The sequence below is a fragment of the Antechinus flavipes genome, chromosome 1 (assembly GCF_016432865.1).
Source record: "Antechinus flavipes isolate AdamAnt ecotype Samford, QLD, Australia chromosome 1, AdamAnt_v2, whole genome shotgun sequence".
In the NCBI taxonomy this organism is placed as follows: domain Eukaryota; kingdom Metazoa; phylum Chordata; class Mammalia; order Dasyuromorphia; family Dasyuridae; genus Antechinus; species Antechinus flavipes.
In genome coordinates this window covers 341,760,360-341,780,202 of record NC_067398.1, presented here as the reverse complement: position 1 = coordinate 341,780,202, position 19,843 = coordinate 341,760,360, and the positions used below count along the sequence as shown (strand labels likewise).

The window sequence follows — 19,843 nt, the reverse complement described above, 5'->3', positions numbered from 1 at the left end:
AATTGTCTCAGCAGAAAAAAAAGAAAAAAAAGATAAATGTTGAAAACTATTTTTGCATGTATTTAGAAAAATAAAATACTATTTTAAAAATTTTAAGTAAAAAAGTTTGTTCATTAGAATAGGCACATGGCGAAAGTGTCATAAGCTACAGAAAAAAAAAAGTGAGGACACACAGACTTTCAGAATTGATTTGAGGGAAAGTTAACACTGAATTTTCTATCATCAGTTCACTGCCCACCTCATACAGTCCCTCGAAGAAAGTGTTCTTGTCCTCAGTGCTCCATGACTCCCACTGGCGCCGGACCTTTTTACCTTCTTCTTTCTCTCCACTTGAAGAGCCCAGACTCCGGGTAGATGACTTGGAGGTTCCAGAAGGTGCACTGGGAGTGATTCCTGATACACTACCAGAAGATGGGCCTCCATTGTCTGTCCCTAAGGGAAAGAAAGAAAGTGTGGTTAGGCTATCATCATGGTAATTCATGAATCTGAACAAATGAAATTATGCTGTGTAATAACAAACATTGGAGGATTCAACAGAACTCATGAGATCATAATCTAACAAAAAGTATCTACCAAGCATTTGTAGTAATTATGGTATTAATTTATTTTGTTTTCAAAATATTTCTCAGTGATGGGTTGAAGATATAAATATATTTAAGTAAAGTAACTCAAGTAGCAGTAAGATAGAAATAATAACAGAACATATATTTTTAGAGTGATTCCCCCCATGATAGTTTTTCATGCACCATACTTAAAAGGCAAAATTTAACCAGAGAGTCAAAAGTTGTACAGATTTTAATCTGTCCGATTTTAAACCAGTCTCCAATTGCTAGCTTTTTTCTTCCCTATATAAAAGTCAATTCTTTTATGCCTCTCTGATCCCTAATCCCTAAATCACCCATTTATTTTCACATTACCCCAACTTACTAACCTTTTTCACATATCTTCATTTAGTAATATTTTATCATTATTGAAAGCATAATACAATTCAAAAAATTAGTGATTTTGCTTAGCAATGGAATTTCATTCCAATAACAGCTAGATTCATAGATCTTTACCTCGTTTTCAACAATAAAAATCCAAATAAAGAACTATATCTACGTTGATGCTTCTACTCTCAACCTAACAGTTTGATGTTTAATGATGAATGATATCTACATTGAGGAGGCTAGCAGCCCAATATAATATTTTTTACTTAACTTTGAAAAGTACCAGGACATAGTTCCAGGATATAAACATATTGGACATGAGTCAACTGGGAAATGAAGGGACGTAACCATGAAAACTAAAGTGGTATATATAAAGAACAATGGTTCACTGTGTACTGATTCTTAAAAATAAATTTGTGTCAATTCATTAAATTTTTTAAGTTTGTGAATGCTAAGTGGATTTTTTAAAATACCAATATCTATGGAAATCAAAAATGAAAACTATGAATTCCCATGTCTCTGCTAAGTTTTAAAACATCTTTCCAAATTCTTAAATTCATATTTGTAATGAAATAGTAAATGTGTTTGAAAAGTTATATAAATTCTATTAACAATTCACAAATAAATAATTTTATTCTTAAACAAAGTCCTGATAGTCTGGATCCTATTTTTCACCTTCAAAGCAAAATATTCCATTTCAGCATCTGAGGAAGAGAAATGTAACTTTTCAAATTCAGAACCTTTTCAATCCTCAAGTTTTTTAAAGTGATATTAGAAAGATATTAAGAATAAATGAAAACTATCTATTAAACACTTACTACTCTTTACACCTCTTGAACTCAATGTCAAATTCAACATGAACTATCAATAGAACTATCTTTCTCTCTAAACCTTCCCTTCATAATTTTCCTATTATTAAGGATATCATCATGGGCTTATAATCTCAGTATCATACTTGACTTCTCACTTTAGTTAACAATGCTATCATCCTTAGTTCAGTCACTCTTCATTTCTTGCCTGGACCACTACCAATAGTCTTCTAATTGGTTTTATTGCCTCTAATCTATCCTCCATTCAAAGGACAAAACATTTTCCTAAAAGACAGGTCTGACTATAACCTCTTCCCCTTACCACGTAGAAATAGAAAAGTCTAGTGACGTCCTATCTTCAATATCAAATAGAAAATCTTCCCTACGATATTGAAAGCCCTTCATGATCTGCTCCCCTTCCTACCTTTTTCCTGCCTAATTTCTTTCCAAACTTTCTTTGATCCAGAAACATAAGTTTATTTGTTTTTTCCTGAACCTGTCATCCCATATCCCATATCCTTGCCTTTACATTCCTCAAAGTGCTGTTCCTCAAATCTGGAATGTTCTATCTCTTCATATCCACAGCTTTCTTCGACTAGGTTCAAATCTCACCTTCTGAAAATGGACTTTGACTTGACCAAGATCATATATTAGGTAATAAGTATCAGCCAAGATTTGAAACTAGGTAGTCTAAATCCAGAATTTTCCCCATTCTCTCCAATAGCACAATCCCTAAATTTCAACATGATAAAAAAAGGTTTCATCTTATTTTAAAATGGTACTTGCCAACGATTTCAGAAATGTATGTATTTGGCTCTAGATAGATAATTGTACATGTTTGTGGTTTTCTTGGTTCCACCTTATTTCATTCTGTATCACTTTATACAAATCTTCATGTTTTTCTGAATTCCTTATATTCATCATTTCTTCATAGAAGTTAATATCTCCTGTCACCCTAACCTTTTCTAGCTACTGCCTGATCAGTGGGCATCCACATTGCTTCCTGTTCTTCCCACTATTAGGGTCTTTTCTTTCCCCTGAAACCACTTCAGGTGGTTACAGAAATACTGGAATGTGGAGCCAGAGAAATCTCCTTCTGAAATCTGACTCAGACATTTATAAATCTCACCCCTTTTGGATAGAGAGTCTTCATCTACAAAATAGATGACAGCACTTAATTCTGGGCTTGTTCTTAACATAGAATGAGATTTAGGAGTAACAGTGTTCTGGAGACATAGGTTATGAAAAATTTTGTCATTTTCTTCACAAAGTTCAAACATGACACCCATAAAGGTCAGAACAATTTGCAACTCTACCAATGATTTATAAATTTACCATAACCTCTCCCATTTACTATACCTATTATTTTTAGTTATCTTTGCCAATTTACAGAGTATAAAGTGAAACTCAAAAGTTGTTTTAATCTTTATTTCTCCTACTATTAAAGACTTGGTTGATATTTTCATATAGGTAGTTGAGTAATTTTTCCTTTGAAAACTTTGTTCATTTGCTCTGTCCACTTACCTCTTAAGGAGTGAGCCTTGGTATTATGTGTATATCTATTCCCTAGATAACCTGTATATCAGATATACCTCATAGTTTCTGTTACTGTTCTATCTTAATTCATTTTGATGATGCAAATATTTACTTCGATCTAATCAAATTGTGTATTTTGTCTTCTGTGACCTCTCTTCTGTATTCTACCTAATTTTTACAAATGGTATCTTGATCTCTGGCCTTGTTCTTTGTCAACTGCTAAAACATTCTCTCTACAGGGAAGCTACACATATGTTTAACGTCAGATTCATTAAAGAGTTTTCTCTTTCTGTGCACTTCATAAGCCAATATAGAGAATTAGCTTTAACAAGCCAGGGTCATCAAATCAACTCACACTTTTAGGGTGAAAGACAAAATTTCCTCAAAAGATAACACTATAGTGAACCTATTAAAAGCAAATCTAGTTCATGCTATAATTGGTTTAACACTCCCGTCAAAGGGATCAGACAGTAGTAATAAGTAAGGAAGAAAAACATTCAAACGTCAATGCTAAAAACAACAACAACAAACCACCAAGCTTAACCACATATATGTTTTATACTACTGACTCAATTCAAACATTAATTATCTAAAGGCACTGGCATTTAAAAAAATATATACTTGTCAGGAATAACTAAAACTTAATGAGTTAGAAGGAACCTTACTGGCCACCTCTTTCCACATCTTTCTGTTCAAAGATCTTTTGCTTGAAGACTCTCAGCAACCGGAAAGCCAATCTCCGAGACTACTGGACAGTACTTACTGTTTAAAAAAACCCAAAACAACTTTTCTTGCTATCAGGCCTAAATGAATCTCTTTGCCACTTCCATTCACTGTTCTTTTGTCAAAAAGATCATGTGTCTGCTGCTCTGCCAGGTGACAGTGGATATCTGAAAAACTATAATGTCTTCCATCCTCCTCCAGGTTATACATCTCAAATTCTCTGAAATGATTCTCACATGGTATATTTGAACTGAATCTGTGGTCCAGAGCATCCTGTGCAACTCTGAAAGCCTTTCAGAAGGTCTACAAATTCAAAATGAGATGTTCTCTCTAATATGGCAAAGATTTGTAAATATAACCCACAAAAACAAAACCTCTTTGGACAGATCCTCAGTCGTTTTTAATTGATTAAAGATACTGAGAATGAAAGTTTGAGAACCACTGCCTCACATGAATGCCTTCCATCATATAGCAGCCCTCCTCTAAATGCTTTGCAGGTTTATCAATGTTCTCCTTAAAATGTGGGGCCCAAAAGTGAATACAATACTTGAGATGTGACCTCACCTAGAACAGAGTACATTAAGATGTAGCACCCCCATATTTCTGAAAGCTATGCCTTTCTTTGTGCAGTACTGAATTTTCCAAATTTTCTCAATTCATGGTACATTTTATATCTCAATGTCCCTCGACCAGAAGAAATACTTAATGGTTCCATTTATTAATAAGTTAGGTCCAAAGAACTTATTAAATATTTATGTCCTAACAACTTGGAATGAAAAAATTTGAAAAATGTGCACTTGAAAAAAATACACATAAACCGAAAGGAAAAAAATAACATTTTTAGTTCATTTCTTAAATAATTACAATTACTTATTAATGAAATGTGTGCGTGCCTGCCAGGCACTGTATATCTTTTCAAACTCTGGAATCATATTAAGACACCATCACCTTCACTTCCTATTCCACATTGATCTTCACATATTACTTGCTTTTTACCACATTGGTGGTGGGGGTTACCAGAGTAATCAATGAAAACTCAGCTCGACAAAGACATGACATCACAAACAAGGAAGTTCATTAAGTTATCTGTGCAGCCAAAAGCACCAGTTAAAAAAAAATTAAAATTGCACTGAGAACATTATCGAAATGAACATAACATGAAACATACAATGCGCATATTTGAGAGGTCCAATGTTTCCCTTAATTATTATTATTAATGTTTCCCTTAAAAATTTTAACTATCTTATAATATTGCTATCATTTATCCAACATGGTACCACAAGGCATGTGGGACACCTAGGGGTAGCATAAGAACTCATTGGCTTCCTTGGCCAATTACTTTCTTGGATAACACATTCTTCTAAATTATATTAAGTTTAGAGCCTATTAAAATGCACTGCTGTTTAGTTGAATGTCCCCCATCTTGAATTTAGGTTCAAAAAAAATCTACTATACAAGTGAAATAGTAAATATTAAGTTACATGGTGTTCTAATGCTTACAATATAATTTACAAATATTTTCATTTTATCCTCGCTATAAGCTTGGGAAGTATTTTTCCATTTTACAGATAAGTAAAGTGAAATAGACAGAGGCTAAGTGATTTGTCCCAGCATTACTCAGCTAATAAATGCCTTAGATTCAATATGAACTTGGGTCTTCCCACCTTCAGGTCCAGTTCTGTGTCCATTGCACTACCTTTTGCACCTTGCTTAATTCTGCAAACCTCAAATCATGATGCAGTAAGTTAATGGTTATAATCATTACCATCACTATTCAGCCCAATATTCTACTATGTCAAGATGTTTTTAAAAACTGACTGTGAACAGCACAGAACTAAGCACAGATTTTTGGGGCACACCACTGAACTACATTAATGATTAGGCAACCAATTGTGAATCCAACTAATTGCAATGTCATCTAGTCTACTTCTTTCCATCTTTTCCCATGAACAGCATAAAAGTATCAAACACTTTGCTAAAATCCAGATAAAGTAAATCCCCAGCATTTCCCTAACGAAACTATCTGTGTAATCAATTCCCTAATCAAAAAGGGAAATAAAGCTATTCTTTGAAGAATAAAATGGTGCTAATTCTTTTCAATCTCTACCTATTTTTGTAGATACTCTTCAATCATCCCTTTATAATTCAGAATTTTTGAGGGAATTAAAGTAAAGAACACTAGTCTAATGTTTGCAGACTCCATTTCCTTTCTAGTTTTGAAAAATGCCCACTGTGTTGGGCATAACAGTCCCTGCTCTCAAAGAGCTTATGTTCTACTGAAGGATTACAACAAGTACATAGACACAGGTAAGAAAGGAAGTGGCAAATGAACTGTGAAGTGAATGATTTTAAGAAGTGGAAGGGGAGGCAAGAATGAATTTCAAACAAGGATCACCCATTCAAATTAGAGAGGTAGAAAATGGAATGTTTATACAAAAAACAATTTGACGAGAAAAATATACAAAAATATACAAACATGAATAAAATGACAAAAAAAAAAAAAAAACCCAAAACAAAAAAAAACCCCAACAAAACCAAAAACACCAAACACTAACTCATAGCAACAGACTGGTGACCACACAAAAGCCTAAAATTTGTGCCACATGAAATAAAAATTAAAAACAAAACAAAAAAACGAGCAGGAACATATTTAACATATATAGGACTGCTTGCCATTTAGGGGAGGAGGTGGAGGGATGGAAGGGAAAAATCGGAACAGAAGCGAGTACAAGGGATAATGTTGTAAAAAAATTACCCTGGCATGGATTCTGTCAATAAAAAGTTATTATAAAATAAAATTAAAAAAAAAAAAGAGCAGGGACAGGAGATCATTATATACTTCAACAACAATACTATATGATGACCACTGATGGACCTGGCCATCCTCAGCAATGAGATGAACCAAATCAGTTCCAATGGAGCAGTAAGGAACTGAACCAGCTACATCCAGGGAAAGAATTCTGGGAGAAGACTAAGAACCATTACATTGAATTCCCAATCCCTATATTTTTGCACACTTGCATTTTTGAGTTCCTTCACAGGCTAATCATACAATATTTCAGAGTCCGATTGTTTTTGTACAGCAAAATAACGGTTTGGTCATATATACTTATTGTATATCTAATTTATATTTTAATATATTTAACATCTACTGGTCATCCTGCCATCTGGGGAAGGGGGTGGGGGAAAGGAGGGGAAAAATTGGAACAAGAGGTTTGGCAATTGTCAATGCTGTAAAGTTACCCATACATATAACCTGTAAATAAAAGGCTATTAAAATAAAAACAAAACAAAACAAAACAAAATAATGAGAAGGGTTGAGCTCTCTCTATTATCAGTGCCAAAACCTGGCTACCTTTTCTCATCCCTTGAGGATGACTTCAACTATAGCATCAGTGTGGTTTTTTGGCCAGCATCCACACCCACATGACTCTGCACTAACTCTGGTATCCCTTCTTGGACCTTTACATTTAGCTCTGGACATTAAGTTAAACATGCATAGATCTCTTATTAATTTTTACCCACCTTTTGAATTTATACATTTAAAATCTTTTGACTATTGCTGAAACTGCTATTCCATGATATGCATGTTGTACATACATATACTTTTATGCTGACTACAGTATTTCTTAGTTTGACTCTACATATAAATGATTTCAGAAAATCTAGAGGAGGACTTTTGACCTTCTTGTTTATTTTGTTCTTGTCAGAATTCTTGAGATTCTTCTATAATAATAAATTAGTGGAAGTAATCGCTTCTGTAATAAGAGCTCTACGTTTAGTGGATTCCTCCCTTTTGATAATAATCTACTGATACATAAATTGTCCCCTAAAGAGTATATGTTGACTTCTAGAAACCTCTATTTAGATATCAGTAAATCTGTTCCTGCACTTACTTTGTTTATGAGAATTATTGAAGACAATAAAATATGTGATAAGTAATAAGGCTTGAGGGGGGAAGGGCAGGTAGGTGGCGCAGTAGAGCACTAGCCCTGACATCAGGAGGACCTGAGTTCAAATCTAGTCTCAGACACTCAAAACATCTGGCCTCAGACACTTAACACTTCCTAGCTATGTGACCATGGGCAAGTCACTTAACCCCAATTGCCTCAGCAAAAAAAAAAAAAAAAAAAGAGGCTTGTGATATAGATTGTTTAGAAAGTTTTGATCTCTACTTAGTATTTGTGAGACTGAAGCTTAACTTTTTTTTTTCCATTTTCCTGCTACTAAATTTTTGATTTAAAACTTTTCAATGTTTCATATTGCTTGCAATTTGATTTTGGATTCTCCTTCAAAATGTCTAAACCTAATAGTTCTAATAATATCTACTCCTTGTGAAGACTAAAATTAGATTTATTTTGCACCCAAGGTAATTCTTGATTAAAATTTTTTGTTATCTTTGATCTCAGTAATGAGATATTAAAAATCTTATTGTCTTTATTTTTTCCTGTTCCAAATTTGTCATAAGTTAGTAGTATGCAATTCAGAATTGATCATGAAGACATAATATAAAATGAAGACTTTCTTTACATACCAATTTTATTTTTTATATTTTTCTTTCAAAACTATTCTGAAATTTTTTTTTATTAGATTTGTAATATATTTTGAAGTTCTTGATTCCATTATTATTTTGAATGGCACAAATTCATTTGTACTAAAACATTTTAATCTTAATCAGAGGGAAAAGAGCTATAATTGAGCATTGTGAAGCCAAGCAACTGACACTTTTAGAATTATTCAATTTAATAATAAAACTGATTTTAGATCATCCTAATCGGTTTTATATTCAAATGCATAAGTACTAGAAAAGATCTATTTTAAGATATAAACATTAAGAAATATTTAAATACATAGGTGTCATTTTAAATTCAGAACATGTTCATGTATTTAGGATGTATGTATGATGTTAAACAACGTACATTTTAAAATGTAGGCAGAAAAAATTAAAAAGTCCAATTAGAAACTATAGTAAATGACTTTTTTCAATCCAGAACTACTCAAAAAAATTTTTTTAAGTAACTTTTTATTGATAGAACCCATGCCAGGGTAATTTTTTACAGCATTATCCCTTGCATTCACTTCTGTTCCGATTTTTCCCCTCCCTCCCTTCCACCCCCTCCCCCAGATGGCAAGCAGTCCTTTACATGTTGAATAGGTTACAGTATATCCTAGATACAATATATGTGTGCAGAACCGAACAGTTTTCTTGTTGCATAGGGAGAATTGGATTCAGAAGGTATAAATAACCCAGGAAGAAAAACAAAAATGCAAGCAGTTTATATTCATTTCTCAGTGTTCTTTCTTTGGGTGTAGCTGCTTCTGTCCATCTTTGATCAATTAAAGCTCTCTTTATCAAAGAGATGCACTTCCATCAGAATACATCCTCAAACAGTATCGTTGTTGAGGTATATAATGATCTCCTGGTTCTGCTCGTTTCACTTAGCATCAGTTCATCATGTAAGTCTTGCCAGTCCTCTCTGTATTCATCCTGCTGGTCATTCCTTATAGAAGAATAATATTCCATAACATTCATATACCACAATTTACTCAACCATTCTCCAATTGATGGGCATCCTTTCATTTTCCAGCTTCTAGCCACTACAAACAGGGCTGCCACAAACATTTTGGCACATACAGGTCCCTTTCCCTTCTTTAGTACCTCTTTGGGGTATAAGCGCAGTAGTAGCACTGCTGGATCAAAGGGTATGCACAGTCAGAACTACTCAAAAATTAGTCAGAAGCCAATGAGCAATAGGAAAGGCAATCACTAGCAAAGTGAGTCTGAGTATGAGCAAATAAATAAACCCAAAGCCTAGAACCTGACCAGAAAAATGCCAAAAATACATATAACCTTCAAGGTTCTGTGTTTGAAGGCACCAAGAGAGAAATCCTCTGAAAGAAAACTGCAGGGTGCTTGCAAACTCAAAGCAGGGATCTTGGGCAATCCAGTGCAGGCAGAGCAGGTAGCCCAGATGTGATCCTGAGACACCACCAAGGGTTCCAAAGATGCGTTGGCATACTGCCTCAAAACACCAAAGAGGACACAAAGCCCTTAAGATACAGGATTCAGAGGGCCTATTTCCCTCCCTCCAAATGCACAGGAATCTGAGGAGACCAAAGAGAATCTGCCATCTCGCACAAAAATTCAGTGTAAGGCAAAGCCTGGCACCAGCACAAAACCCTAATTCAGTAAATTGAGCAGAAGAGAGGAGATGGAATCAAGATGGTGGAGTTAAGACAGAAAACAATGAATACTACCAAAAGTTATTCCACATCTAGAGAGAGATGTGCTCAAACATTAAAAGGATGAGTGATTATGTAAAAATTACCAACAGTGACTCAAAGGACAAAATAGACTTTCCATAAAGCCATGAACACATACCTAAAAGAAATGAAGGAAGAAATAAGAATGAAATAAAAGGTCTAAGAATTAGAAGAGCAATTTAGAAGAGAAAAGTGGTCAAAAAATGAACTTCCTGAAAACTGGATTGGACCAAACAGAAATGAATGACTCAATGAGATTGCAAGAAATATTAGAATAAAATCAAGACTGTAAAAGTAGAAGAAAGTGCAAATTTTTTTAAATGACCTGGAAAACAGGCCAAGGAAAGTTTATGTAAAAATTACTGGTCAAAGAGCAGCTAGGTGGCACAGTAGATAGAGCACCAGCCCTCAAGTCAGGAGGACCTGAGTTCAAATCTAGTCTCAGACACTTACTTCCTAGCTATGTGACCCCGGGCAAGTCACTTAACCCCAATTGCCTCAGCCAAAAAAAAAAAAATTATTGATCAACATGAAAATTATTAAATACATTTTTTAAAAAAACTGCTCAAGAGCTTTTAGAACTAGAAGGCAAGGGGCAGCAGCTAGGTGATGGGCAAGTCACTTAATCCCAATTGCCTCGGGGGGGTGGGGGGGGTGGAAAAAACAAAAACAAAAACAGAACTAGAAGGCAAAAATAAGAAATTCATTGATCATCTTCTGAGCAAAAGGAAAAGTTCCAAGAATGTCAAAACCAAAATGCTGAGAACTCCTGCATCAAAGAGATAATCCAGAAATTAACAGTTCAAATATGAATGATCTATAGTCAGGATCATACAAAACTTGGAAGCTTCTACTATAAACTGGAGATGTTGGAATGTAACATTCAAGAAGGTAAAAGATATAGTTATGGAACAAATCATTTATATTGTAACCTATTTTAGACTGCCTAACATCTTAAAAAGGAGAGACAAAGGGGAAGAAAAAATTGGAACTCAAAATCTTATAAAAAAAATGGATGTTGAAAACTGTCTTTATATATAATTACAAAAAAAATACTACATACATATCCTTTTAAAAATCACTTATACTGCTGAGCTGAATATTATCCTAAAAGGAGCAAAAAAAAAAAAAAAAAGGGCCTTTAATGGAATATAGGACTTCCAAGCATTTCTAATGAAAAGACCAGAGTTGAATAGGAATTTTGAAATGCAAACACCAGAGTTAAGAGAAACTAGAACGGTTCATCTGAACATTTATAAAGGGTTAGATATTCAATAGAGGGAAAAGAAAAAAGTGTTCCTTTAAAACCTTTATTTTTCAGAGTACATTAGAATATACAAAGTGTACAAGATGATTCTATAAAGCCAATGGTGAAACATGTCACTCATCTCCTGAGAGAGGAGATTCAATCTTTTTTTGAATATGTCAAAATCCTCAACTTAGTATGTAACAAGGGTTTTGTTTTTCCTTCATTCTCAAAATGGAAGAAGGGGAGCAAGTGGATTTTTATTCACTGAAAAAAATGTAATTTTTTGCTCTAAATTAGAGAAATGCAAATTAAAACAACTATGAGGTATCTTCTCAGATTGGCTAAGATAACAGGAAAAGATAATGATAAATATGGGAAAACTGAGACTAGTACATTGTTGGTGGAGGTATGAACTGCTCCAAACATTCTGGAGAACAATTTGGAACTATGCCCAAAGAGTTATCAAATTGTGAATACCCTTTGCTTCAGCAATATCTCTGCTGGGCCTATCCCAAAGAGATCATAAAAGAACCCACATGTGCAAAAATGTTTGTAGCAGGCTTTTTTGTAGTGGAAAGGAGCTGAACTGAGCAGATGTCCAACATTTGGGGAATGGCTAAATAAACTGTAATAATATAGTAAAATATTTTACATATAGCAAATATATAGTAAAATATCATAGTAAAATTTAAAAAATTGTAAAAAATGATCAGGATGATTTCAGAAAGGCTTAGAGAGACTTACATGAACTGATGCTAAGTGAATGAGCAGAACCAAGAGAACACTGTACATAACAACAAGATTATGTAATGATCAACTGTAATGGACATGGCTCTTTTCAACAAAGAGGTGATTTAGGCCAATTCCAATACACTTGTGATGTAGAGAACCATCTGCATCCAGATAAAGGACTATAAATACTGAAAATAAAATGTTATCAAATACACACTCACACACACCAGTGTATATTGAAAGTAAATATATGGACCTGAAAATAAAATTGAATTTTTAAAGAATACTAAGAGTTAAATTTTAAAAACTGAGGTAGTGGTTCTGTTCTAAGAGTTTTAAGAGAAGAAAGTGAAAGGAAAAAAAAACACAAATGTAAAAGAGAGTGGACTTTGTTATTTCTTTTAGTTGGGGTACACGAGAAGAGCTTAGAGTTATGGAAGAAGGGAGTGAAAATTCAGTTATCAGATGAACAACACACTTATTTGGATTAGACATGGAGATTGCATACAAACTTATTTGGTGTAAAATATATAAAATTTGACAGGGAAAAGCAAAGATGAAGGATTATGAGGGAGAATAGGTACTTTGATAAGAACATGCAAGCAAAACAAATTTCCTAACCCTAAAAGTAAGATAAAATGGGGGGAAAGAAAGTAAAGAACTAGGATCTTATCACATGCCCATCAACTAGTAAATGACTAAGCAAACTGTGTTTTAGAATGTAATGAAATATTAATGTACTATAATAACTTTTTATTGATAGAACGCATGCCAGGGTAATTTTTTACAGCATTATCCTTTGCTATACAAATGTATCCCTTGTAGTGGCTAGAAATTGGAAAATGAATGGATGCCCATCAATTGGAGAATGGCTGGGTAAACTGTGGTATATGAATGTTATGGAATATTATTGTTCTGTAAGAAATGACCAGCAGGATGAATACAGAGAGGACTGGCGAGACTTACATGAACTGATGCTAAGTGAAATGAGCAGAACCAGGAGATCATTATATATTTCGACAACGATATTGTATGAGGACATGTTTTGATGGAAGTGGATTTCTTTGACAAAGAAACCTAACTGAGTTTCAATTGATAAATGACGGACAGAAACAGCTACACCCAAAGAAAGAACACTGGGAAACGAATGTGAACTATCTGCATTTTTGTTTTTCTTCCGGGTTATTTTTACCTTCTGAATCCAATTCTCCCTGTGCAACAAGAGAACTGTTCGGTTCTGCAAACATATCTTGTATCTAGGATATACTGCAACATATCTAACATATATAAAACTGCTTGCCATCTAGGGGAGGGGGTGGAGGGAGGGAGGGGAAAAATCGGAATAGAAACGAGTGCAAGGGAAAATGTTGTAAAAAAATTACCCTGGCATGGATTCTGTCAATATAAAGTAATTATTAAATAAAATTAAAAAAAAAAAAAAAAAGAAAAAAAGAAATGAAGACAAAGACAATTCTGGAAATTTCTATGCACTATGAACAGATTCAGAGGGAAGTAAACAGAACTAAGAGGATGACTTAGACTAAGTCGTTCAGTCTTTTTCCAGTTACACTTAACTTTTCTTGACCCCATTTAGGATTTTCCTGGCAAGGATAACCGAAGTGGTTTACCATTTTCTTTTCTAGATCATTTTACATTGAAGCAAACAGAAGTAAATGACTCATTCAGGGTCACACAACTAATAAGTATCTGAGGCCAGATTTAAACTCATGAAGATAAAGTCTTCCTGATTCCAAAACCACTGCTCTCTAGTCACTGTGCCACTTAGCTGCGATCTTGTACCAAAAAAACAACATAAAGAAAGGCAACTTTTGAAAGATTCAAGGAAACACTGACCAATCTAAAGACTCTTCAGACAACCTATTGATGAAGCATGTTACCCATCTCTTGACAGAGAGAAGTAATAGATTCAAGATGCATACATTTTTGTTTCCATGCTTACAAAAATTTTTCTATCTATCTTTCAGTTCTTTTTAATGTGGGGAAGAGGTGAAGAAAGAAGGGAAGTAATTGTTAAGTTAAAAAAAAATTTGTAAGAATTTTTTAAAATGAACAGAAAATTATTAAATTCAGGAGAAAGAACATGTTAAAAATTCTGAATCCAAAATAAGGGTTTAGTAAATGAACAAACTCAGGATAAGTAAAATAGTATCAATTTTTATTACATTCCTGCAAAAAGCTGGTTCAAAAACTTGAGATGAGGTCACACGATTTTCAGAAGCAAGAACATAAACAAGAACATATCCCTGATCCGGACTGCAAATCTCCCCCATCTCTCCAATGGCTGGGGAGATGAGGTTAACATTCTTTCCCAATCCATCCATAACATTCACCCCACTCCATGGGATGTCCCAGCTCCCACTATATTCATTACATGACCATTATATAATGAGCCTTAGATCCTACTGGGGAAAAGTTAATATTTATGAAGCAATTAAACATATGTAATCTAGTTAAGATATGACCTTTGTCCTATTTTCAGGCTTTTTTAAAAAACTACTTAACTAGTTTTGCCCAGTTTTACCTAGTTTCCATTTGATTTTGGAGCTCCCTCCTCCTCTGAACTACCTTTGGTTCCAGTTTTTGGTTTCCCTCTGCTCTGGGAACATAACTGCTTATTGTTTTTCAATCAGACAAGTAGGGTCATTTAAAAATAATGTTTGGAATCTTTTTATACACACATGATATCAGAAAGATGAAGCCTCGCCATGCAAGCAAACTGTATGTAAATGAGAGAGAGTTGTACAAGGTCACCTGTCTCATTTTCGCCTTCAAAACTATCTAGTCCAGTAGCCAGACATAGATTGGGACTACTAAAGTTGGCCCTAGATGCACTAGAAATTTTTTTTTTTTTTGGATAATCTGACCCTGAGGAGAGTATATATGTGATAATCTGACAAATGAGGCAAATAATAACCCTTTTAGCCTAATTTTTTTTTAAATATACACAAAAGCAATATGGAGATTAATAAGTTTCATATTATTTTTGTGTTATGTGTGTGAAAATACTCTTATTTTTTGATGTTGAAATTGAAAATTAATGTGTCATTTTAAGGATAGAAGAACTCATTCTTCACAATTTCCCTTCTCTCCTAGTATAATTTTACCTTATTCATTTCAATCCATGAAACTCACCTAACTTTCAGAACCATCTGAATCTCCTCTTCCAAAATATTAGCATGGATATCAAATTTTATTTTCCTTATCTATAACAAATTCTAAGATGATATAGCCATTCTAACCTCTACCCTAGCAACTAATTTTCCCTATTAAGTGAATATCAGAACCAGAAAAATACTTCTTTTTTAAGTTTCTTTCCTTCTCAAAGGATGCCAAGAAATAATTATCTGCTTGGCTTTTGGTAAAGAAAATGTTTCAGCAGATATTCAAGAAACTGAGCTCCCACATCAGTAATATATATTTCTCTGTGCCAGGTTTTGTAACCTGTTTCCACATTCCTTATTAACTTCTTTCCCTCTGTCCAGGTGTTCTGGATAACCCTTGGATTACTACATTTCTTCTGTTTCTACTTCCACTATTTGTGGAAGCAAAGGAAAAATTAAAAATATTTTCTATCACGTTTCCTTCATACCCTTCTGATTTCTGGATGTTCTCACACAAATCTATTTTCTCAATATATAGTGCTCTCTTAACTTTGCAGGTTTTTCTGAATAAGGCATTACCATTTCAGAGTCATGTTCTAGTCACAAGTCTCATACCATCAAATTTCAATCACTCCAAGAGGTCAAATTTGCTTTCCTGTATTAGGTCTTTTGGTTAGTCTTGCTTATTAACCATATTTCATGCTCCTTGATATTTCAACTAACCATATATTAACTCATACATTTATTATCTATTAGTCAAAATACAAAGTTCACCTAGGAGAATTACTCTTCTCATGAAGATTGTAATGAAACAAACACAACTAACTAATTTATGAAAAGTTCATGAGAGTTACTAATAAAGCTCCACATGCAATAACAATTGAAGCTTAAGTTAGGAGTTTTTAACCTAGAAAAAAGAACTTCTTTTATAATAACTATTTCAACACAATTAGTTTCTTACAGCAGTCAGCAAGCATTTATTAAGTTCCAATGATGTGTCAGGTACGATGCGAAGTACTTGACATACCAAGAAAGGCCAAAGGAAAAAGTGCAAGCAACCTCAAGAAGCTCACAGTCTAAAAACAGATAACAAGCAAAAATAGGTACAAACTCTGCACAGAAAAAAAAACAACCGTATATAAGTATATAAAAACCCATAAATAAGTAAATAAGAGAGAGAGGATACTCTAATTAAGAGGATACCAGGGAAGCCAGAAGTCAAGAGATGAGGAAGAAGAGCATTTCAGGTATAGAAGACATCCAGAGAAAATGTCCAGAGCCAAAAGATAAGAGTATCTTGCTTATGGAACAGCAAGGAGGCTGGTGTCACTGAACTGAAGAAAATCAGAAAGGTAGAAGGAAGGTCTAGATTATAAAGGACTTTAAACACCAAACAAATTATTTTATCCTGGAAATGATAGAAGTCATTGGACTTAAGTAGGGTGAACATGGTCAGACTTATACTTTTAGAAATCACTTTAGAGGCTGAACAGAGAATGGACGAGCAGCAGAGAGACTAACCAGCACATTATTGCAATCAATCAGTCATGAGGAAATGAGGTCCTGCACTAGGGTGTTAACAGGATCAGGAGGAAAGAGGGAGTATTTGAGTTTCAAAGGTGAAATGAAGAAGTCTTGGCAATAAATTGGATTTGGGAGGGTAGGATATTATACTAAGAAGCTGAAGATGACACCTACTTTATGATCATGGGGGATTGATAGGCTAGTAGTACTCTCAAAATTAAAGGGAAGTTTGGAAAGAAGTATTTGGAGGATAATGAGATCAGTTTCACAGACATGTTAACAATTATCAGCATACTCTTTGTGGTGGCAAAGAATCTGGAAACTGAGGGAATGTCCATCAGTTGGAGAATGGCCAAACAATGGTATCTGAATGTAATAGAATATTACTGTTCTACAAGAAATGATGAACAGATGTATTTTTAAAAAAAAAAAAGAAAACCCAGAAAGACTTACATGAACTGATGCTAAGTGAACAAAACTAGGAAATGTTGTACATACACACATTGTGCAATGATCAACTATGATTGACTTAGCTCTTCTCAGCAATGCAACAATCCAAGATAATTCCAAAAGACTCATGTTGGAAAATGCTATCCACATCCAGAGAAAGACCCAGGGAGAGTCTGATCGAAGCATACTTTCTTTTCTTTTGTGTGTGATTTTTCCCTCTTGTTCTGTTTCTTCTTTCACAACATAACTGCACAAGTATAACCTATATTAGATTGGTTGCAAGAAGAATTTGGAACTCAAAATTTTATAAAAAATGAATGTTGAAAATTATCTCTACATGCAATTGAAAAAAAAAATACCATATACTTAAAAAAAGAATAACCAGCATAGAGATAATAATCAAATCTATGGGAGATGATGAGATTACCAAATGAAACTGTACAGAAGAGGACTCAGGAGACCTGTGGCACAGCCATGTAATGATCTGGAAGACGATTCACCAAAGGAAACAGAGAAGGAATATTCAGATAAATGGGAGAACTAGATAAGAATATTGTCCCAAAAACTTAGAAAGAAGTATTAAGGAGAAAAGAGGGATCAAAAATGTAAAAGCCCACAAGAGAAGTCAAATAGACTTCCAAAAAGCCTCCTGGGTTTTGTAATTATGAGATTACTGACAACTTTGGAGAGGGCAGTTCTGTAGTCAGAAGCTGAATTATAGGGATTAAGAAGAAAAATGGGAAGAAATGGAGACATTTATTTTAGAACAGTCTTCTTAAAGAATTACAATTCTTTAAACATAAAGAAGAAGGGATATAGACCGATAGTGAAGATGGAAGGATCCATTAGTGAAAATTTTCTGAGGGAGAGGGATAACCTGGGCATATTTGTAAGCAGTAAGAAAGGAGCCATTAGAATGGAATAGATTGGAATAAGTAAAAAAATGGAATGACAGGAAATAGGATCCTTAATGCAGATAAGAGTTTGTCTTGGGAAAGAGTAGGTTCACTTTGAGACATTGACAGAAGGCATTTGAGTGATATGAGATGACCAATAGGAAAATTATTTCAATTTTTTCAGTAAAATATAAGGCAAGATTCTCAGCTTGAGAAGAGTAGAAAACCATGAAAGTTTTGAGGAAAAATGGAAAAGTTTGGAAGAGCCACTAGTGAGTAGAATAGTGCATTCATAAGAGAGGTATAGAAGAACTGCCAAGTATTCTAAGTGCCCTATTGAAGCTGTGTCACATAAATTTGTAATACTATATACTTAATTAAACACAAAATTTAACATAAAAAGAATTTATGAATCCCAGATCTAGGAAAAGAATGTGATATTATCAGGTAGAAAAGAAGGCCTGAATGAATTAAGAAAGCTATTTCTAAACCTTAAATAGCAAATGCAACGCTAAACTCTTGGAAAACTGTCCTACTAAAAGGAGAGAACAAAAATAAGAATAATTTGGTGATTATTTTAATTCGGAAGGTTTCAGAGTTGAGAAAAGAAGCCACAGGAAAGATACTGGCACACTCTTTCTGGAAGCATTGGCAAAATTTACTTAATTATGAAAAGGGGAAAAAAGAGAAGATACTGAAACATCAAAACCTGAGGCAAAGAGGGTAGGATGTAGCTACTGAACAGTAGTTACATTAACAGCTGATATTTATTGTCAAGCTTGGTAAAAGCCCTATACATTTTATTTTATTTTGTTAAATCTGCATTACAATGTGAGAGAAGGAACTTCAGATATTTTTATGCATAGTCTGGATAAAGAAAATGAGACTTGACCGTATCATTACAAAACAGTATCAGAGGTAAAATTCAAACTCAGGTTCCTCTTGATTTCTATTTTTTACTGTCACACCATACATCTCTACAGTTAGCTTTATTTTCTTTATTTTTATTATGCATTAAATATTCCAAAAAATGCTTTTGGATGTCAAGGTTCAATTGAGAAATTGTAGTCAATTTTTTTTTAAAGATTTTAAATAAAATTTCAATGACAAAGTCTTTTCCTTTCAGGCTGACTTAACTTAATGCCATTCATCTTCAAAGAAAAGTAGTGAAAAGTAGCTCTGAGGTCAAAGTCTCAAATTATAAACAATTTTGAAAAGTTCTTCCTTACACCTTTTCCCTGTACTCCTAAATGTGACTAAGCATATTACTGTCTGTTGGTTGAGGCTGAAATAGAAGTGCTTTTGCAGGCCTGAATGAAATTCCCCAAAATGGAAAACACTATTCATGGCCTACTGCCTTCAATACAAAATGATAGGTGACCTTCTAGGGCAAACCAAGTACCAATACAGTCACTTTCACAAGAAATAATTCATACAAGCAGCAAGTTATTTTAAAATGGTTTTAATTTAGGGTTTCTTTCACATCTAATGAGACATATGATGTGTCAGATGGTACAGATAAGTTTGTTTTAAGACATTCAAAAATGTTGAGAACACCATCCCTATCAATCACTTTTACTGGGAAATACTTGAAAGAAGTCAAAGCTTA

At 33.9% G+C, this 19,843-nt stretch overlaps 1 protein-coding gene across 2 annotated transcripts in view; it reads right to left on the bottom strand.

The window, feature by feature from the left end:
• CRAMP1 (cramped chromatin regulator homolog 1) overlaps positions 1-19,843 on the bottom strand; it is a 112,086-nt gene that overhangs the window by 76,174 nt on the left and 16,069 nt on the right. For both annotated transcript variants that reach the window (XM_051969455.1, XM_051969454.1), the window contains exon 3: positions 239-432. In XM_051969455.1, the coding sequence (XP_051825415.1) occupies positions 239-432 (194 nt within the window). The remainder of the gene's footprint in view (positions 1-238; positions 433-19,843) is intronic.